This window comes from Seriola dumerili, unplaced genomic scaffold, assembly GCF_002260705.1.
Source record: "Seriola dumerili isolate Sdu_G_001 unplaced genomic scaffold, Sdu_1.0 BDQW01000393.1, whole genome shotgun sequence".
NCBI lineage: Eukaryota > Metazoa > Chordata > Actinopteri > Carangiformes > Carangidae > Seriola > Seriola dumerili.
In genome coordinates, this window is record NW_019174648.1 from 333,231 (window position 1) to 355,966 (window position 22,736).

The window sequence follows — 22,736 nt, forward strand, 5'->3', positions numbered from 1 at the left end:
TAACTCACCATCATTCATCGTTTTTAAGCGTCTTTAAACTTGAATGAAATGTGTCCTTCGGTGAACAGCTCTGCCAACCCTACACAGACCTATTTTATGATCATTTTATGCTATTAAACTTTGGCAGTCCTGCTAAGTGAATAAATGTTACATGACTACACTTAATCCTTTTAAAATTTATAAAAGGCTGTTTTTTTTTAGCACTCTATTGTTAGCATGCCTGAGCAGTTGACATGCTTGCATACCTCACTTTGCAAGCATGGGTATAGTTTCCTGCATGGCTCAGTGGGTAGAGCATGACCAAGGCTAAGGGTCTAATTAGCTCCAGGTTCAGCATTACTCATGGGGTTCTTTGGATTAAAGCATCCACTGACTGGCAGATGTTTGCACTAGAAAAGAACATAATAGCAGAACAGAGTGGGTATCCAGCCCAGGGAGCTGGTGCTTATACTGTAATTATCAAATTCCCCAAATTACACAGTGAGGTATGTAGCCGTTAGTCAGCACAGGGGAGGAATGCTGAGCGATTGAGTTGCTTTTACCATGAGGGTTGTTGTTCTGTTGCTCTGTGGTTTGGTGGTTTACTTTAGTGAGTTAAAAGAAATGTTGAGGCAGAAAGACATGAATTCAATTTAACATCTGCCACTTCGCTGTTAAAAACACAATCACCACAGAAATCTAAAACTTAAAAATCTACTTAATAAAAGCTTATGAACTTCCTGTCAGTGACAGACAACCTGCTTTCTGTAGAGTGTATGGACTAAATAGTGGTTAATATACAAAATCAGGCAATTGTCCAGACATTAGAATAATATTTTAATAAATAAATAGCAGCATCACACAGAAAAAAAAGAAAATATACATTGTGTGGATGATGGCATAATTGTTGTATAAACTCAAGAAGATGTGTCGTAGACAAACATTCACAATTAAAATGGTATAAAAAACAGCCACTGCATAACAGAAGAAGGTTCAACACATTAAAAAGAGAGTTAACCCACGAGCGCTGGATCATACAAGAGCAAGACAAACCAGACACACTGATCTGTGTCGAAGCAAACGAGCATCAGAGAGTGCCGACACCTCGGGTTCAGGAGCCAAGGTTTTTAACGCAGGGGAAGGTGCAGTGGAGAAGCTGGGTTTGCCAAACTCTTGAACAACCTGCAGCTCTGGCTTTTCTCAGAGCCATTTACTGACAGAGTTACACGTTGGGGACGACAGGCGAGGCAGCAGCTAAGTTAAGAGACACTGTATTAGAAAAACAAAAGAAAAAGTTTAGTGCTTTTGGGTTTCCCTATATGAAAAAGTTGGCTTGCCATGTCCTATAAAAGACAGCATGTTGAGGTATTTTTACATTTAGATTTGAAAACTGTGAGCTCTTGTGAATTCTTTAGGTAAGTTATTATTTTAAACTTAGCATTAATAAATGTGGTTTTAAAAGAGAGGATGCATTGCACCTGGCCTCTCTGCTGGATCTCGTAAGATTTAGTGCAATAGGTCGACATTTTTGGGAAATATGTGCATTTACTTTCTTACTGAGCGTGAGAAGAGAAGATCAATATCACTCTCATGTCTGTGTGTTAACAGGGGGGTAAACAGGAAAAATAATCCACCTAGCAGCACCTCTGAAGCTCAATAATGAACATGTTTCATCTCTTTTGTTCAGTGCAAACAAAAAGAAACCAACTTCTTAAAGTCTTTTGTGAAAGTGAGGTTGGCAGGCAGACTTCAGATGGGTACACAACTTATTTTACACTCTGGTCGTAGTATGGATGTAGTGACCTTCAGACAGAGCCAGGCTAACTGTTTGGTGTTTGGTGTCAGGATAAACATATTTCCCAAAAAGTTGAACTAGTCCTTTGAAGAAAAAAAAATCCACCCTCGGATTCTCTTACATTTCACCTTTTCTCTGAATGATAAATCCATTACATGAGTTATTCTGTGGTGAAGTGCTGCAGTTTACTGCTCTTTCTGTTAATAATGTCCCTGCATTTCCCACTAATCTTTAAAAAGAGTAAAAATTGTTGAGCTTCCGGCTCATCTTCACACTTCAGGGTGGATTTCTCCTTTAAGCTTGCACATACCATATGCTCTGATTGTTTGAGCATTAAACATCTCACTCATAGAGTTAGACAATTCTCATATATACTACATCATTTTCTCAAACAGTTCTTGTGCAATGCATTGTTGCCTGGCAACAATAAATAGTCCTGGAGGAGGGGGGGAAAACCCAAATCAGCCACCCCCCCTCCCTCAAATGTATTAAAATGAAACTTTGTCAATAAACGGCTCCTACTATGTCTATACACACCAGACCTGGACCGAGTTATTACTTGAAATCCTTTCAGATACTTTGTCAGCGTGATTGCCTTCATCTGTCTGGAACTGGGGCCGGACAGGATTGGCGTCTGCAGGGAAGACCCGACAGGATCCATTGTTCCAGACACAATCGACAAACACTCCGAAAATGACTGAATCAATCTCAGATAGCAATTTGATCCAGGCACTGGCACACACACAGGTACACGGGAAACATATAGTTATTACATTGCGACATATTGAGTTGGCTGGCCCGTCTGTAGCTCTTTGCTTTCTTACACCTGGGTTGATCAAACAGAACCCATTCAACTCAGTTCAAAGAGTCCTCTCTTCTCCATTTTTCCCCGTTTATGTTGTTTATTGTTGGTATTTTTGCACTTTGATAAAGATGAAAGGCCTGAAAGAATTGCATTCTGTTTCCAATATGCATGTTGTTGATTGCTCTTTGTTTGTTCTCTCCTTTCTGACTGTGACTCTGGACAAAAAACAAAAAACAAAAACATAACTAAATGAGGCAGAGAGGACCTTTTGAACAACACTTCAAACATTCACGCACATATTTGTAGGCCAAAACCTTGGTACCGCGCTCGCCAACATTAGCTCATGTAGACCTCTCCCTTTGTGGAGAGAAAAGTGGTGCGATGACCACTGTGTAAGTCTGTAGCATACAGATTGTGGATACATTATACAGAGAAGCATAGAATTAGAATGAACTGTATGTGGAGGTGGCTGCAGGCCTCAGGCTCCGGGTTTTGATTGGTCCACTGCAGACTTTGACCTATGCTCTTTGACCTTGGAAGTGGAGGGATCGTGGGTAAAAAACCTTGTACATTCAGGTGTTGTATTTTGGTTTAAGTGATTATTACCAAAATGAAATATTGTTTACAGTGGGAGGGGTACATCTACTTTGTCTACTTTGTCAATATTTTTTGTATTTAAAGGGGAATTCCAGCAATTTATATTGCACTTCCCTCAATTTAAATGTAAATTAAAGGAAAGATCGAATGGGCAAAATTGATATTCCAGTATACTCCAGAATACGTCAAGCTTTTCAACCCCTCACTTCCAAATTTTGAGCCTCAAGCCCAAACCCAGATAACTTTGTGTGTAATTGGTGAGCTGCCCCTTTAAGAGATTCCCTTAGCTCGATTGGACTAAACCTACAAAGCAAATGGCTAAATGCATACATATATTATGTCCTTAGAGAGTGGGTTTGCCACCATGATATGTCACCTTTAAAATCCACATAATATTTCAAACCTTTTGTGATTTGCTCGATTGCAGATATTTCTTTGTGATGGAGACACAGCGTGGAGGAATGGCTCTGTTTGTCAGATATCAATAAAATGTGGGAGGAAGGAGGGCGAGAAAATCAGCGTGACAGAGCTGTGAGGGTCTGGCGACCTGTCTTGATAGAGTCAAGGCTCTGAATCTTAGTGAATTGATTTTCTGTCCGTCTTGTGCGACAGATGAAATCTAAAGGTATTTGGTCTTTGAGTCACACTCTGGGTTACGGTGGCTGAACAGCTGATGTCTGAGTCTCATTTAAGGGGTTTTTGACCATCAGGTTATGGGTCAAAAACAAAGTTCTCCGAGAAGCTTTCCATCCTGAAAAACCAACATCAGAATAAACATGTTACAGTAATGCTCCGATGGAGATTATTTAACCAAAGCTCATTGATTACAATGCAAAAACATGAATGTTCCTTCTTTCCTCTTTGGCTTTCTCAAATTTGGCCTCCACCATGAGAGAAAATCATGCAGCTGAGGGACGTTTAGAGAGAGAAGACTGATCTAATATCTGACCTTGAACAAGAAAAAGTAAATGAGGGAGAGAAATTTTTGTTCATTCAAGAATGTGTCCTTCACAGATGCCTTGAATCCCAAACAGCCAAGATGATGATGGGAATATTCTGATATGTAACCTGTTAATATGATATGTGTATTAATGAGGTTGTTGACTGTTAACTGGACGCGTATGACGACAATCTCAATGATGTTTATACTGAATTTGCAGACATTCATTAGATGTGGGAAATATTCAGTCACCTACCCAAACAATGAGCTTTAAACTCACACGTACAATCTGTGTCTCCAGTTGACTCAAACTCAGCTTTTGCATATTCTTTAAATTTGCTACTATGATGTGAACTTGCTTAATAATATTTTCTTGATTTTTAAGTTTAAGTGTGAAATGACACTGTTTTGGGAAAATAAAGGTATGTGTGAACTGATCACAGCCGTGTTGGTCCCGGAGAGTGAGCTTTATATTGTTTTATGAAGGCGACTCAATGATAACGATGGATAATCGATAAAACAAATGTGGCTGATGATGTAAAATCTATATATTTTGCTCCTTTTTAATGATCTGCACAACATCATAAAACATCATATTTTAATTACACTTTTAGATTGCTTCCTTTTATTTTAAACTTTATGGGGTAAAAAATTGGTAATGTTGGACTGTGAAAAGTGGTGAAGGGAAGCAAGAGCCTGACAGCTGTTGGACCAAAGGCCTGCACCATGTTTTTTAGTTGTTTTAGCCCCTTGTTGTACTCAAGGGGAGCGACCGCTCTGTGCGTCACATGGCCACCAGATGGCACTGTGAGTCCACGACCGATCAATGTACATTCCAACATCTTCTCTCAGACAAACTCTGACTGCAGCTTTGAGAAGGTTTCCTTTAGAGAAAAATCCCATTTCAGATTACTCATGCTGGAAAAGGGTCATTCAGAGAGACTTTTATGACTGTTGGCGTCAAGCTTGACCGGCACAAAAATAGATTTTGGTTTTCATTTGCTTGGTGTGTGTGTGTGTGTGTGTGTGTGTGTGTGGGGTGGGGGTGGGGGGGTCCACACGAACCAGCGCTCAGACTGCATTTTGACTATGTGTGAAGGCTTGAAGTCATAGTTTGACCCCGTCGACCTCGGCGGTTGGTGCTTGACTCCGTAACCTGCGTCAGTGGGACTCCATGGGCCGCTTGACTTCATACCAGGTTGACAAAGAGAGTTCGCTCTTCACCGACTCTTTTGCCCAATCTCCCTCCCTGTCTGGGTCTCAGCTGGCACCTTTGCCCCCATGAAGCACACCACTTGTGACTGATGAGCACAATTACGTTGACAAATGCTTTAATTCTCCACTTATGGTATGAAAAGCAACATTTTGACAGCAAATAGAAAATAAACACGGCTGAGATATTGGTTTTCATTCCAAAGCAGGAGTGGAAAATCCCACTTTTTCACCCATGAGGTAAACTCTTCTGATTTCTCTACACACTGATGTAAGTACTGCACTTCTGTGTGGGGATAAGGCTCCTCAACTGAGACTAGTCTTTCCACAATAAGAGTCCCCACTGCAGGTTTACAGTTGAAACCAGTGAGAAGGCTGTAGGCTCCAAGCGCCGGCCCGTTGAGACGCTGCTCGGCCCAGCGTCTGCAGGTTAGAAAGAAGACATGAAACAACAAGACGCACGCAGTCACACGCTGCTTGTGTGTTCTCTGGAGGCGGGGCTGTAGCTGATGAGCGACAGCTCCTGCTCCACCTCTGTTTCCGGCTCTGTCTCCGATAGTATGCCGATGTTGTGGCATTCAGAGAGGCTCTGCGACACTATTCCGATTTGCGTCCCGTCATCCGTCGTGTCCTCGGGGTCCACTGTCAGCCTCCCGTTGTCCCCCCTGCTGCCGTTGCGACAGTTACTGTTCCGGTCCACGCCTGCTTTCCCATGACTGCCCATCAGAAGAGGGGTCACGGCGTGCGACGGGCACGGTGGGGGGACCAGGAGGGTTTTGCAACTCTGTCCGGCAGCGTTGGCCCCCATTTTGTACTGGCACCTGATGTAGCTGGAGAACGCTCTCCTGTAGGTCTTATTAAAGAGGGTGTAGACCAGCGGGTTGACTCCGGAGGAGATGTAACCCACCCAGACGAAGACATTGAGGAGGTCGTGGAGCAGCGACTCGTTGCAGGAGCCGCGGCACAGGACGAAGGTAACGTTCGTGATGAAGAAGGGACACCACATGATGAGGAAGAGGAAGAAGACGATTCCCAGGACCTGAAGGGGAAAAATGAAGGGGAAAAATAGATATAAAGTTAAGAGTACTGGTCAGTAAAAAATAAAATCCCTTATTTCAAGTGGCTAAACCTCTTGAATGCTCCTCAGCTGACATACATGCATCATTAGTAAATAATTGTTTTCTGTGCTGGGATTCTGCAGCCACAACTAAAGCCCCTCTGATCTTCCTCTGTTGTTTGAAACTATGTGAGTCACTGAGAAGAGCACGTCTTCCTTGGTCTTCAAAGACAAAATGAAATGCATTTAGTGATAATGATGCTTCACGCAAAGCATTAAATGTTGGTGCGTTGAGCAATATAAATATGTTTGTATGTCTGACTGCTCTGTTGCACCTTTAAACAGCTGGTGATGTCACAGTGTACTGACCACACCCCACAGGAACAACAGTAAGATTTCAAGCCACACGAAGAAATAAAAATACAGACTAAAATTGTCAAAATTCAAATAACTGATCAAAGAAAAAGTGATGACCTCAACCAACACCCAGCACGACCTCTGAGGGAACTTGTGTTGTACTTGTATTTATTTACCAGCTGTTCTATCACCTGTCTGGGACACCTGAAACAAGCGCACCTTAAATCAGATGACAAGCACTCTGCCTCACCTCCACTCCTCATTTCTCACCTTGGAGGCCCGCCTCTCGTTCTTTATGGCCTGCATCATCCCCCGTCGCCCGTGGCAACCCGACGTGTCGCTCCGCCCCGGCCCCGCGGCTGGCGAGCTGAGCTGAGACGCCGCCTCCGAGCTGGGAATGATGCTTATGCTGTCGGATGTGGAGGCGCTGAGCAGTATGCTGGGCTCCGCTCCTTTCAGACAGCTCAGGGTGTTTCGTCTGCTCTGAGGGGGCGGGGGTGGAGGCGGGAGTGGGGGCTTTAACTCTGTGGAGGGGGGGGGGGCAAAAGAGGTATCACGGATCTATATTACCTTACCTTATGTGATCATATTACTACATTAAGGTTTGTGGTTCAACAAATTTCAGTTCCACAGTTGCACAGTTGTCAGCATTTCCCTCCTCATTTAACAATAATAAACATATGGGTATTACCGACGGTTTATAAATAAATTTACATATTTACTATCAATTAAAAACATGCAAATGGATGTTTTTTTTCTGTTAACATGAGGCAGATTTCAGCAGCTGGAAGCCTGATCGGTGTTTACCTTGTGAGTCTGGCGGGGCAACTGTGTTGATCTGAGGAAGGTGGAAGGTGCTGGGCGGAGGCTGCAATGTGTTTGTCATTGCTGGTGTGTGCAAAGGCTGCTGGGAGGAAGTCTTTGCCTCATATAGGAAGACAGTGGCCTGCCTCTGGAGCACCTGCAGAGGAGAGGGCAGGAAGGGAATAGAGAAGGAGAAGAAGAGGTCGGAGGTTTTTAGTGTTGGAGAAGAAGAAGAGTAAAGTACAACAGAACAGAACAGAGGAATATCTTTGGCAATACACACACACACACACACACACACACGCACACACAGACATGCCTACCTGTATAGTGAGGCAGTATGTCACCACCATTATGACCAGTGGGATGAAGAAGGCCACAAAGGAGCCAATCAGCATGAAGCGCTCCTCGTTGAGGACACAGCTGCCGTTGACAAAGACCTTGTCCTCGTTGTGGAGGCCGATGACCGGGATGGGCATCGACACACCTGCAGAAGGAGAGAGAGAGAGAGCGGGACGGGAGAATTGATGTTTGTCAGTTTTATTATTTTGCTGAAACTTTTCCTTTGTTGTCTTCCACCAGTTCGGTGCTTCTGTGGGCGGAAAGATTCATGTTGAATACAGAGCTTCTCCCGGTGATGGGACTTTTTTGGCACTTTACACACAGGTTGGTGAAAACAAGATAATAACTAGGTAATATCATAAAAACAATGAAGGAACTTAATGAGGAAAAACATTAAGGGTAATAATGGGGAACCTATTTAAATGTAATAATAGCCCGACCAATACTGGATTTTTCAGGAAACTAATACTGATATTTCACAGTTTAAAGAAATCTGATACATACAGAAGTTCTGAGAAGCAAGTGATTCTTTTATTTTTTTTGGCCAAGATAATAAAAGGTTTTTTTTTCCATCTGTCTAAACAAACCCCCAGAGGTAAATTAATCATTTTTTTCCGGAAAGAAGCCTAAAAAAAAGAGAGAAAACTTCTCTTGTTTTCACAGATGAAAAAAAACCAAAAGCTTAGAAGCTGGCATCTCCGGCCTTTCAGGGCTTCTGCAGATACACTATATTGGCTGTGATTATTTTTTTTAAGCTCATAGCATAGGCAAGCCATATCTTGATGAGATTTTTTTTTGACCAAGATTTTCTAAATAACCTCAAAACTACTTTAATATTTCTGAAATTCTATGTTATGTATCGGCCAACATACACGTATATATACCTATACAGATTTATCTGCACAAAAGCTAATATTGACCAATTTACCGGTCTGTCCAACTTATTGGTTTGTTCTCACTGGAGAGTAAGAATTGGACAATCTGCTAAAAATATCTACGTAATATCAGTGTAAAGTGTTTGAAATTGGAACATCCTGGTGGCCTGGGGGTGTAAAACGCTGATCGTGTAATCGCAATGTCCTCGTTTCGGATCATACAAGTGACTTTTAAAGCATGTCGCCCGTCTCCCCTCATTCCTTGTTGCATTTCTGCTTTCAAAATGCCCCTAAAATACTTTAAAAAGAAGAAGTCTGTGAGATTAACAAGCAAAATGTGCGGTTACAGTAATAAACACACGGGGTAATCCTTCACTGCAAGAAACTTAAGCTGAAATACAAAAGATGATGTTTCTGTGGTTATAACTGTCAGTCAGGGCCGAAGAAACACCCACTGCCACTTCCTTCAAACTGAACACGGAGGGCCAGAGTCCTTACTTGGAAATACGAGGTAATTTTAGTATTAACTATAAATCAAGGCTGGAAAATGAAAAAACCATCTAATCATGACCAACCCCAAACACATAATAGGACTTTTAAAGAGGAAAAGGAGAAGTGAACATGCCTGAAAAGACTTTTTATTATAATGAGAGCAAACGAGGAATGAAATGTCACACATGGGGATGAATCTATATGCCACTGGAGCTCGTAATACCTGTCAGTGTGTACTGGATGTTCATAGCAATATAATAGCTGCTGATAAAAGACTGAGGTGAGAACAAGGCTTTGGGGGCCGAGCTAGTTTTTTGACCTGTGATAATAACACTGACTAATGTGCCGCGTCTGATTTCAGAGAGCTTTTCTGTCGAAATGCTTCGCCGACCCGGGCTCTGTTTCAGAAAAGAGACTCCGGGTTATTACAGCTCTCCAGTCATTTCATTTCATTTCAGAGACAAAGTCGGGGCCGTCTCAGTCACATCCACAGCGCCGGCCTGTGTAATTCATTCAAAACACGAGGTGCATCATTTTCTCTTGCACAGCTGGTGGCCAGGCCAACATCAAAGCGCAGGTTGGACCAGTGGCAGCTCCCCTAATGCAATTGTTGAAATCGACTTCACACGCGCTGCCCAGGAGGATGAATCTGTTAGCATTAATTGTAAACATTTTACCTGTGCCAATGTCCAAATAACCTGTGGTGTGGAAATAGTTTTGACTAATGAGACTGTCCAGGAGTCCGGGTCGAGCCATGATTCATCCCTACCGTCGCTAACGGTGTGTGGAGGAGACTTTCAAGCACAAATTAGAAAGAAAAAGAAAGAGTAGCATCTGCCTAGAGGCCTGGGCTTTGAGAAATCCTCCTCAGCCCCAACACAATTCAGTCTTCAACGCAGTGAAGAATTACTTAAAAATTCAACAGGAGTATCGCTTCCCAGGAAAATGCCTCTGCATAATGAACAGACCTCATTGTCAACATTTTTCATTGCAGAAAAATGTATTTTTGCATTCACCTCTGATATATTGATACAAATTAAAAAGTGAATACAAAGTAAAACCAAACCCACCTGTTGAGTGAGAAATGTTTTTTTTGTTTGCTCACAGTGTGTTTTATTTCCAGAATGTCAATTTTTTTTTAATGAGATACTGTATCATACAATTTTAGAAAAAGAAACTAATGCAAACACAGTGTATAAAAGAAATGAAATGTAAGCAGTTATGTTACATTATATAAACAGTAAGCTGGGCAAAGAATTATTGGGATTTGGAGGAACAAGTGGGAGCCATAACAGAATCACTAACTATAGTTTTTACAAAGTACTACAGAAAGTTACATAATGTCCTGTTATGCAAGCTGCAGTCGTACTGGACCCACACGTCCAGATGGACTGAAACAACCTTTAAGTCAAACAGAGTGTGTTATTACACCGCAGGGAGCGGCTGCAAGGATCGTCTGTGGGGTGTTCTGTTGCTAATCCCTCAGCATTGATCACTGTAAACCCTCTCAGACCTCAATCACAGCAGCATGTAGCAGCGCAGAACCTTTAGAGTGGGTCAAGGAAATGTCAACAGGAAAACAGGGGAATTCTAATGATCCACAAGCTGCTGGTTGTGAAGAAGAAGAGAGAAGGAACATAAACTCCTCCTGGTGTCTATCGTCAATCACCTGGAGCCGTCGGAAATAATCTTCCACAGCAAAACAACTTTACTTTGTTGTTTTCTGACACTGACGGTATCTCCCACATGTCAACAAACTGTTGACAGAATGGCTGCGAACACGCCACCTTTGGAAGTTACATGCAAATAAAACCCAGTGTTAACACTGATACAACTGATTCAGGTAATTCAATAGGAGCTATACACCGTTTGTTTGCATCCGGCTCGCTTGGTGGCGAACACGTTACACAACAAAAGCAGCTGATTTGGTCTGTTCTGGTGTGACTGCAAGGTTAGCACAAGGGCTAAAACCACTTTGGGTTAATGCATGAATGGTCCCTAGTCAGAATAAGGGGCATGTTTCCTGTTTCTTCCCATTCTGCTGACATTGGGTCAATACAGTATAAGACTTGCTGACTGGAGAGGACTAAGCCTCACTTTCCCTCTGACCTGTTGTAACAGCTTCACACCAAGTGTTGCGATAAGTGAAAGACCAGTCCTAATACATGTGCAGCCATGGATCTACCAGAGCCTCTGTGGTTTTCTTCTGCTGTGAAACGCTGTTGAAGAATAGCATGAAGACTGTGATGAATGGTTACCTGAGTTCAGACAGAAACACTGGGGATGCAGAGATACAGATGATCAGATATGGGACCCACTCTTTCCTCATCCTGTCCTGGGGTGATGAGTGCTGTGTCCAGACAGTATACATTACTAATTATCATACTGCACCGTCTTCGCCACGAGGAATCATTGTACTTAGTCATTTTGTACAAGCAGGAAATCTCCCGTTTCCTTTGTTCATGGCATTGTGAGGTCAACATATAGTACAGTTTCTTTAGAGAAAAGTTTATTCTGTATTTCTTCAATTACATCCATACTCTTCCGTGACTTCACTTGTATTATGTCCCACATAGGAATCAGATTAAATAGAAAGCAGTTTGCATTTTCTTCAAGAGGAACATTTGGATTAAGAGTTTACATATGTCCCAAGGGGGTTTATGCACTGATGCCATGACTTTACTTTAGGGTCAGAGGACGTTAGGCTAAGTGTGTGTATGTGTAAGTGTGTGTGTGTGTGGTTGTACGTGTTAAGACATGGAAGCCCTCCTGGGTGTTAAAGGGCATGAAACAACATCAGGTCAGACAGGCAGAGGAAGGGCTGAGAGAAAGGTTCTAAAAGTCATCCGATCCCTAAACACTCAGAGGGAAGCATTACTTTCTCTCACACACACACACACACACACACACACACACAAACACACACACACACACAGAGGACAGACACATTACTTCAGGCCATTATACAGCTGAAAAAGAGAAGGGAAAGTAAACCAAGTGATCTTTTTTCATCTGCTGTAAAGACCATGTTAAATGATCAAAAGCTCCAGAACTGCTACTAAATGGAGCTTGTGGTGACATTATTATGAAAACAAGTTTCCGAGATGAAGTGTGAACTTTAAAGATCAACTTTTAAGCCAAAATGAATGAGAAGCCCCCCCCCAGCATCTCATCAGTGTTCTGCTAATGAAGGTCATGTGATATGATCAAAAGCTCCAGAACAGCTACTAAATGGACTTTGTGGTGAGACTATTTTGTGAACAACTTTTTTCAAGCTGTTTGTTATTTGAAAATGAATCTGATCCGTGGTTTATTTCTGTTTCAGCTCATAATTATTTCTTCCATTGCGGCTGAAAAAACTAGTTTAGTTCTTATTTTCATCCTGGGAGCTTTAAGAGGAAATTAAAAACAAAATGTAATAAATATAAAATATCAACAGAGAACGACAAAAGCTGTTTGCTATAAGATCCTGATTAAAATGTGAAGCCCATCAGCTTGCGTGAGACGTCTTACTCAGCCTCATTACTCTCTGATTCACAGCATTGGTTATTCATCCACAAACACACTGCCACTGCTTCTATAGTTGGTTTTACATATTCTTTTCAATAGATCGTATCTCCTGGCTATACTGCTAATAGTTACCCTAAGTTTTCAGAGGACATCAATCATTCATTTGCATATTATTGTCTTTGCAACTGATAGCAATGAATATAAAAAGTGCTGCAAACACCTCTGGGGATTAGAAAAGTATGTTTTGCAAATCGGCTCCAACTGTAACAATGAGCTGCCAGACGCTTTGAGCGTCAACAAACTGACAGTGTTGCCAGTGTTTCAGACAGTCAGTAGGTGTGCTGGTGGGACCTTTGCGGAAACTGCCAGGGGATCCTTAAAAGTCATTAAATGTAATAACAGTCATCAATCTGGCGACTCTCTGTGCGGGCCCATAGGGGATGGACAAATTAACAAAGAAAAACTCCGTGCAATAAAATGAAATCCAATACAAAAACACCACAAATCCTGCCACAGAAATGACAGTAAAAGTGAATCAGCAACCTCTCTGACAGCACTTCTGCTATCTGTAAACGGAGCACGAATATTCAAGGGGCCGGTTCACCCAGATAAGAAATAGAGAATCCACACAAATACAGTGGAGGTTAAATAGAAATACGTGGTGCTAAAATGCTTACACAGACACTGTGGACAGTATGTAACAGTACTTCTTCTGTGAGACAAAATAAATCTTTAGATGCTGGTAACTCCATTTCGAAGGTTTAGTATGAAAAGATAACAAGTTTCAAGTTAACAAGATCCATTATTACTTCAACTGAGAGTGAGTGGCCATGACATTATCAAGAGAAGGTTGAAGTTTTATGGCTGTGAATTTAATGAAAAGTAGTCAATTGTAGTGATAGCCTAATCAATAGGCTTCTTCCTCTTGACTGCATGAATATACTGCAAACATGCCGGCTCTGTAACAGTTTTCTGTATGGTACAAAACAAGACTAACAGTTAATCTACACGCGTCTGCATGCGCTCTGACCTATAGATATGGTCCAGACTGCGGCGATCTTCATCATTGCTTTGGTTCTGGAGTTGAAGCGGCTGTGCTCTATGGGGTTGCGGATGGCGACGTATCGGTCCAGGGAGATGGCGCACAGGTGCATGATGGAGGCGGTGGAGAATAAGACGTCCAGGTAGATCCAGATCGGACAGAGAGCGCTGGGGAGAGGCCAGGCGTAGTCTGGAGGAACGGAGACAGAGAAGCAGAAAAGAAAGCATGTGTGATTATCGTGTAATCTCTGCGGATTACTTTTTCCTGCAGTTTCTTCTTTTTTTTTTTTGCTGTTGATATTGTTGACTTTTGAAAGCACTGATGTAAATATGTTCAATCTGTTCTGAGGGTGTGACTGAGCAAATGCCATCAGGGTCAGCAGACTATAAAGGCTTAAGACACAGCACTGAGAGGTTGACTAAACTTTAATTAACCAGAGTACGTCGAAGCACAAAGGCACAGCACACTTCACAGGCTCTAAACTCACCGGCCCCCATGAGGAATCAGGGTTAAGACGATCACGACATCTACATGGTTTAGGAGTATTACTCAGGTGTGATTAGGATTTTTACACAAAGCTGTTTACATTTGACAGTTGTATACTAACAGAGTAAATGCTAAGATAAATGTTGCCAGGAGGAAGGTAAAGCTGTGGTTTTGATACTGTTTAACAAAAAGCAACCACAGTCCATGTGAAAAATAAGTGCATAAAGCTTTCTTGTGTCTGTTGTGTGTTCGTGTGTGTGCATCCTGCTGATTCTAAGATTAAAAAGATAAAAAAATGAAGCTGACAAGATTATGAAAAGGATATAACAAAAGAGAAAAAATGAATAACAACGTCCATTGTATTATACCCACACTAGGAAATATGAGTCATTAAATGAGGTTTGCATGTGATTTTTCAACAAAGGACTTCATTTACATATTTAAAAACTTAAAATATGTCATATGCATCCATTGTCCAAGGCTCTCACACCACTTTATTTAGCAGACGTTTTCCTCCGTGAGGAGTTAACTTATAGAGGTTAGAAGGTAGGTTTCTTCTACTGAGGTTAGCATGCTAACCATCATTTTCTAATAGTAGCGTTACTCAGAGGGCGTATTATACCCTCTTGTATTAAAAGACAACGATGGCGAAGCTCTTGTCAAGCCACAGTCACCACCTGCTCCTGGCAAGAAACACACATTTGGCGGCAGAGATAAACTTACAAATGGCCCCATTAAGACAAGACAAAAAATTGACAGCGATGCTAGCAGCTCTATGAGGCTGAAGGCTCACAGTGATGCTTTGAGCTAAATGCTAATTTCAACATGCTAACATCATCACAATGATGCTAACATGCTGATGTTTAGCAGTTATAGTGTTTACCATGTTCACCATCTTAGTTTAGTGTGTTAGCATGCTAACAATTGCTAATTAGCACTCAACACAAAGTACAGCTAAGGCTGATGGGAATGTCTGTTTCTTCTTTTTATTTTTTCTTCCACTCCACAGGGAGGTTAAAGGTCATAGCTCTGCAGGGTGAACAGTGTGGGTCATGGGGTTTAAAATCATGTCTTTACTCTCTCAGCACTGGGCCAGTGTGCCGCTTGGGAATACAACAGAGCATTTGGGAGCATTATGGCTGAGACCAGCTGAGAGGGAATTAAATCAGCAGGTTAGCCTAAACAGGGCTAAATTAGTTAGCTTAATTGGTGTGATGGCTACTTAGCGGGCTAAAATGATATCCTGGCGCTATTTTACCCACCAGCTGGAGAGGTACTGTGGGGGAAAGAACATATATCAGCACCTGGCTGTTACAGAAATTAAAAAAGTGAACAAAAAAGTCTGATGAAAAAGTAAAATGACCCAAAATCTGAATAAACAGCTCTAATCATGTGTGACATGAATGCACTGTTATATACGCCCATACTCCTCGTCACAGCAGGAACCAAGCTCATTAACTTTGTCTATTTATCACTGTGGTTCTTGCACTTTTTGTCACTGTCCTCTCAGTACGATCTTTAATTCATGTCCATGTTTTCAAATCACAGGTAACTTCAAAAAAAGAAGTGAAGAGGTCAAAGAAAAGTGACTCAAACCCCGTCGGAGAGTCTTCTGAAACACATCGTTTCTTGTTTGCATGAGATGCGTTTCCCCTAAAGGTTCTCCTGTCCAGAATAATAACAGAATAAAATGCAAATATGCAACTGGAGAACATCAGAGGAAACGGTGCTTCTGTTTTATTTCCAGCTGTGTCAGCTTTCTGAAGAGGACGTACAGTGCACTGCAAAGTCCGTCTCTGTGTCTTTCAACGCCTGCAGCTATTCTATATGAGCAGTCCTTTCTTCACAGAGGACAGGACCTGCGGCCAAAGACACACACACACACAGAGACACACACACAGACACACACACACACACACACACACACACACAAACTGCTTAATTTCATCTCTGATTCGCAGGATAAGCAGCACGTATGTGATGCATGTGGAGTGAATCACGCGATTGCTTGTGTGTGTGTGTGTGTGTGTGTGTGTGTGCTGAGTGGGAGGCCGCTTGCGTAACTTTTCAGAGGTCAAACACTTATTGGGGGCACTGCATGACACACACACACACACACACACAAACAGACACACACAGACACACACACACACAGAAGGTGTTACTCAGCTGGCTAGCGGGTGTGCTGGATTTTCTGCTAAATACACTGAGAGACTCAAATCGACTCTGAGTGCTGCAGATAAACTCTGTTTATCAAAAGACTTTAGTCTCAACTAAAAAAACATTTTCAGTTCATTTTGCCTTTTTAATAAGATGCATTTCCAGTTGGACTGCTGTGGCGGTGCATAATGCAGGGAGGTTATGATTTAAAGATATAAGCAAATCAGATATTAGTCAAGGAGGGATTCGAGGTGAGTGTTTAAATGATGTTTTTGAGTCACTGGTTTAACTTGAGGTCACATCGGCTTCCAAGAAGGAAGCGTGGATTTACTTTGAAGAACTGATGTGTTTTTGTTGATCGTCTCTAGACTAATGAAGAGTAATGAAAGCAAACTACCAATATGCTTCTGTCCTTTTCTTCAGTAACTCTGCTCTTAAATTTTTGATGTCAATATTGGCTTTGAAAATGATTGGATTTTTGAGTTAAGGCTAAACTAGAATTTCTGATTGAAGTGAGAGAACTGGTACCAAAGTTGATCATCGATAATGATTTTTCTTGATGTAGTTCTCTGACCTTCTCTGACTTTCTCCCTCAGTATGCTCAGAAAGAGACGAGCAGTGTCCAAAATATGAAGATGAACCTTTGTTGATGAAAGTTGTTTCATGCAAAGACATCCTGCAGAGCCCTCAAATGAAAACTTCTCTGTATAATATCTCCATAACTATAGTACAGGATCTCATATCAATCCACTGTCAGGGAAGAAGTTCGGTACCTTGTATGTGTGGGTGTGTGTGTGTGTGTGTGTGTGGGTGTGTGTGTGTGTTCCCAATCTGGGCTCCATGCAGAGATATAGCCTTCAGCAAGAACTTTGATTGAGTCGGCCTTGAAGGTCATATGCTCTCAGGCTGTATGTTCCTGTGTGAGCACGTGTGCATGAGTGTGTGCGTGCATGTGTGTGTGTGTGTGATCTACACCTTCAGATCTCATCTCCCTCTCCGCTACTTTTGTTTCTTCTTATCCATCATGCCCTGTCTTCTGTTGCGCTTTTATTTTGAAACATCTTATTCCTGTGTATTAACCCTTCATATTTGCTATATGTTTGAAGGTGAGATTTGAGGTGAGATGTATTCTGTTGTTCCTCTTTTGTTTAGATAGATAGATAGATAGATAGGTAGATAGATAGATGTTTCTCACATGCAGGTAATGGGTAGATGCTAGCTATAGCACACATCATCCACATCAGCACTTAGGGGGGGGTTGGGGACAGCAGCAGTGCACTGTATAGAGATTTAAGGAGATTTATAGTTGTCATTGCATAATGTCCCAGGATCCTGACGGCGCGCCTCTGCTTGTAGGTTTTTTCGGCATGCAAACAAAGAGCCAAGGAAGAAAACAAACTAAATGAGTCTAAATTACACTAATTTGCTGCCATATTCCCCTCCCTTTATAGCCAAGAATCACATTCAGAGTAATTGGAAGATGTCTAATTAGCGTAGAACAGTGAAATGGTTTTGGAAAATTAAGACATTTTCCACACACTTTGTTATCACTGGAGATCAAACAATTTCCCATGTTCCTGAGTGTGTCAGGGAGCAGTGTTGCAGTACCACGCTGCTCTCTATGCAGGATTCACAATGACTTAACAGTTGGCTTTTACCAGCAGAAAGCCAGCATTTAATGAGCAGAATATTTTACAATCTAACACCCTTCCCAATCCCCTGTCTAGGTGTCTCTTATAATGCAGTCGGCATTTGAAATGAAGTTACATATTAATTGTGTGAATGCCGTTCAGTTTTAATAGAGTGTCCTGCCAAACCGTAATCACAGCGCTGTCACACTGGGCAACGGATTCATTTTCAAGAGGCTAATGTAGCTGCTAGCCTCAAGCAGAGATGAGGGGTGGGATACAAAGGTGTGGTGGCTCTTACTTCTTCCCTCAGATTGAATTTCACAAATTCAAACTTACAGTCCTCAAAACTAAACCATCGCTGAGTTAAGTGACGTTCACAGCTCCCTCCCTCCTGCTCTCCCAAGACCTGTTTGATGTGTGAAATTAGTCCAGTTCCCCACTAAGAAAAAAAAAAAAAAAAGCCAAATTCTCCTCAGGACACACATGCAAGGCTGCGGGAAGAGCGTGACCATCATTTATTGGCAGTCAAAATGTCTTTTAATCTGAGTCTTACTCAAACACACATTTCTTGAAGAGAACATTTTCATTAAAACTCATCCAAAATCTTTCTTACTTCTCTCTTCTTAACACATTATGTGCATCTTTGTGCAACATTTACATGCAACATGAGACACAATGAGGTTATGTGAATGAGGCCGTGTGTGTCTGAGGGTGGAGAAGCTCGTCACAGAGATTTATTGGATGATGAGAATCCTTGTTCCCGTCCAAAGAGCATTTACCTCATTCTAATCTTTTTACTGGACCATTACTAAAAGCCAGCCTGTGTGTGTGTGTGTGTGTGTGTGTGTGTGTGTGTGTGTGTGTGTGTGTGTGTGTGTGAGAGAGAGAGAGAGTGAGAGATTTTTCTGGTGGCTTACACTCCATCACTGTTTATTCCAATTAAAGAAATTCAAACGTATTTGCCAAAAGCAGTGTGTGTGTGTGTGTGTGTGTGTGTGTGTTTGTGTGTGTATGTGTGTGTGTTTGCGTGTCTGTGTGTGTGTGTGTGTGTGTGTGTGTGTGTGTGTGTGTGTGCATCTGCATATGTATATATATATATATATATAAAAAGTAGCATAATTACCATCTGCATCATCCTTCATCATGATTGTCATCATCATCAGTTATTGTGATCGGAATGATTCACTGTCATTTTCAATTGTGTGAGAACACTCTGTGATGTGCCTGTGTGTGTGTGTGTGTGTGTGTGTGTGTGTGTGTGTGTTTGTCTGGTCTATCACTCAGCCAGCCGTGGGGATCAATGCAGTCAAGTACCAGTCTGATGGGTAACACTGCAAGTATGGATCCAGGCTCCATTCAAGTGTGTGTGTGTCTGTGTGTGTATGCATGCGTGCGTGTGCGTGTGTGTGTGCGTGCGTGTGTGCAGCGACTGGTGTTCTTTTGTGGGTGTGTATATAAATGACAGAGAGACACATGGCCTATCTGTCTCGATGTGTATGTGCATCAACAAATAGAGAGAAGAAGACAGACTTGTCAGCATTTTTCTTTCTTTCTGTGTGTGTGTGTGTGTGTGTGTGTGTGTGTGTGTGTGTGTGTGTGTGTGTAACATTGATTACCGCCGTGGGCAATGTGCAGCAGCAGCGGCTTGAACTAACAGACAGACACAGAGAAAGTGAGCAAGTGTGTCCATTGACCATACACGGACCATTAAGCAGCAATCAACCTTCCCTGTCCCCTATTTAGTATTCCTGAAGGATGCCTGACAGCTACAGAGCAGAGACATGAATACAGCAGGTTTGGCCAAGTTGTGCTGAGAATACAAAAGAGCTTCAGGACAAAACGACTGAAGACAGAAGAGGGAGTAAAGATTTCATCTGAGTACTGTTCCCCTGTGTGTAGATCCACATCGGCATTTTTATTTTGGCTTGTAAAAGGTGGAAATTTATTTCAGCATTGAAGTAATATTTCTGGTGATTAGTTTTTTTCATAACTTGTTTTTGTACTTCAGGGTCAAAACTGAAGCAGCAGAGGCTGAGATATATTGACTGTTAGGCCTGAGCATGAGTGAATCTCCATAAACACTGAAAACTACATTTCCCACAATGCAACTAAAACAACAAAAACAAAAACAAAATCTGGGGCGTGGAGTCAGAAAGTGAAACCACATCTCTGCTTGAGGTTAGCAGCTCGAGGCTACGTTAGCAAATCACACTCGAATCTCTTTCTCTCAGTTTGCTGGTGGTCGAGTTGCATTGTGGGTAATGTAGGCACCAGGTTTTCACAACGATGAAAATGGGAAATAAAAAAGCTGATATCTTTGGTTCTGCTGCTTCGAATTGTCAATAATGAGTCTGACAATGTCACAGGATGGCAAAGCCAAGCCGAAATAGCCCTGTTGACATCATCAGGGTTATTCTCTCAAACTTTTGTCCTGTCAAGATAACATCTATGTTGACTCGTCTGACTCTGGCTTTCTCTTCTGTCACACTGGCAAAATTGACCATGGTGATAACGCTTCGGCTTAAATGGCGTCGCTGTTTGCACTGAAACTCAGTTAATCAAAACGTTTTCTGCAAGAGACACAACACGAACATGTGACGTCGGCTGGTAACCGAGGAGACTCCCCACATCAGCGTCACTGTCAAGACGGACAGAAATCCAAACTGAATCACAAATCATTTAGCAGCAACTGAGCCTAATGATCTATTTTCCAAATTTGTTGGCCTGTCATGATAATATCCGTGACAGCTTATTCATATTTAGCTGTGTCTGCTGACAGCAGATTAGAATGACATGTACTCTGTCTCCTTAAACCGTGATGTTCTCACACATCACGCCTGTGCAGTCACACAGAATTAAGACGAATATTGGATCAAATTATTCCCAGATGTGATGGTATCTGAAAATATTTTTGGCCCAAAGATTTGGCTATAATCAATATTTTTATAACAATCCATTAAATGTGAAAGTTCAGACACATACTTGCCTGGAAATGCTGGAACATGACCTCAATGATTAAAGATCATATTTGTGTGCTGACATTATTTCTACTATGTATATATATAATATTGTTTGGACCTAATGTTTTTAATTGATCTCTTAAAGCTGTGCTTATCAGTAGTTTCACAAATGGATCAATAAACCATAGAGAAATCTTATCTTTGTTAGCTTTCTGGAGCATTTTAGCATCCTTCAGCTTATTGTTTTGGTTTTCAGATCCACAACTTAACTATGATCAGTTCTGTGATGGTGACATTTACAGGTGCAGAGTAGGAAATACACCTTTCCTTTGTGGTGCTAATGTGAAAACCTGGTTGAAATGTTACTCAACATTTGAGAAGAAATGATACATACACAGCCTATAATATAACAACCCCCCCTCCTCCATCCGATTAAGATAATGCTGGCATTCATGCAGAACCCTGGCACGGATATTGTAAGCAAGAACAGCAGTTGATATCTGGTACGATATTGCAATTATCAAGTTGGCATCCTCCGGGTCTTGTTTAAGTCACAAAACAACAGTGTGCAACGTCTCGGAGAAGCAGTAATCACTTCAATAATTGCGCTGAAAAATGTTCTGAAATACTGACAGGCAGCATGTGACAGTGTGCTGGCAACAGCTGGTGAGTGGGTGGATGCTCAAGATCAGGGGCAAGAATTTGCAGTGAAGATTGTTAAAACATTGTGTGATTTTATAGGCGTCTATCTCTCTTTTTATGATTAGGCCGAGAAAGCGTAAAGACTGAAATCAGTAATTACAAGCACTTATTAGCCTTTAGCTAAATACACCACACAGTTATGCATGGTTGTAGACTTTAAGTCTTGTTAAATATAATTTTTTATTGCTGTGAACATCTCGAATAATATCTGAAACCAAAACCATCTGAGAGGCTAGAACACTAGTGCAAAGGGTGTAAAAGGTTTACATTTTGGAAACTATATGAACAACCTTGAATTTTGGTGTTTGTTGCTTGTTCAACTTCTATGAGAGGTATTTTTCTTGTGACTCACCATAGAGGATGTTGATTAAGGAGATCGGCATGACCAGGATGCCCACGAGCATATCTGCCACAGCCAGCGACCTCAGGAAGAAGTTGGTGGCGTTTTGTAGCTTCTTCTCCAGCGACACCGCCAGGATCACCAGGATGTTGCCGCCAATCGTCAGCGCGATGATGACGAGAATGAGCAGCGCCGGCCAGTTTTTCTCTTTGATCACTGCCCTGGTGATGGACTCCTGGGTAAAATTGTCCAGGCCTGCACTCATGGCCGCCGCGCCTCCTGCACCAACACTCCCCCAAGGCAGGGTTTGGTTGAGGTCCAGGGGGTTGTTGCTCGGCCAAGACATCCGACCTCCCACCTCCAGAGAGGAGGTGGTTGTGCTGAACCCTCCAAGGAGAGCCCTTGCTGGGCCACCCATCCCAAAGAGAGACCCTTACGCAGAAGGAGCTTGAACAAGGGTGAGGGAGAGGAACTCCCCTGGTTTTAATCCACCTTTTTCACCAGCAGAGGGAAGAAGAAGGTGGAGAGAGGCTCAAGGTACATTGAGTTTTAAAGTGTGTCTTTAACCGACAGCACACTATTAAAGATTGATAAAACCAGGATCTGGGGGAAGGGGAGAAAACAGGGAGGGCTCGACTTGGGGAATGGGG

General features: G+C 42.1%; 1 protein-coding gene across 1 annotated transcript; it reads right to left on the bottom strand.

Moving 5' to 3' along the window:
• Positions 1–5,794: 5,794 nt before the first annotated feature.
• On the bottom strand, positions 5,795–22,504 carry LOC111233466 (5-hydroxytryptamine receptor 2C-like). Its single transcript, XM_022761287.1, has 6 exons — positions 22,099–22,504; positions 13,796–13,996; positions 7,870–8,033; positions 7,631–7,703; positions 7,013–7,281; positions 5,795–6,367 (listed from the first exon to the last, which is right to left on the bottom strand). Exons 1-6 carry the CDS (start codon positions 22,502–22,504, stop codon positions 5,795–5,797), a joined length of 1,686 nt encoding a protein of 561 aa, XP_022617008.1.
• Between the last annotated feature and the right edge of the window lie 232 nt (positions 22,505–22,736).

Coding starts and splice junctions, on each gene's coding strand:
- LOC111233466 (XM_022761287.1), bottom strand. CDS start 22,504: ATGGGTGGCCCAGCAAGGGCTCTCCTTGGAGGGTTCAGCACAACCACC. Junction 7,704..7,869: donor CATACTGCCTCACTATACAG/GTAGGCATGTCT, acceptor TCTCCTCTGCAG/GTGCTCCAGAGGCAGGCCAC. Junction 7,282..7,630: donor GCAGCCTTTGCACACACCAG/CAATGACAAACA, acceptor CCTCTTTTGCCC/CCCCCCCCTCCACAGAGTTA.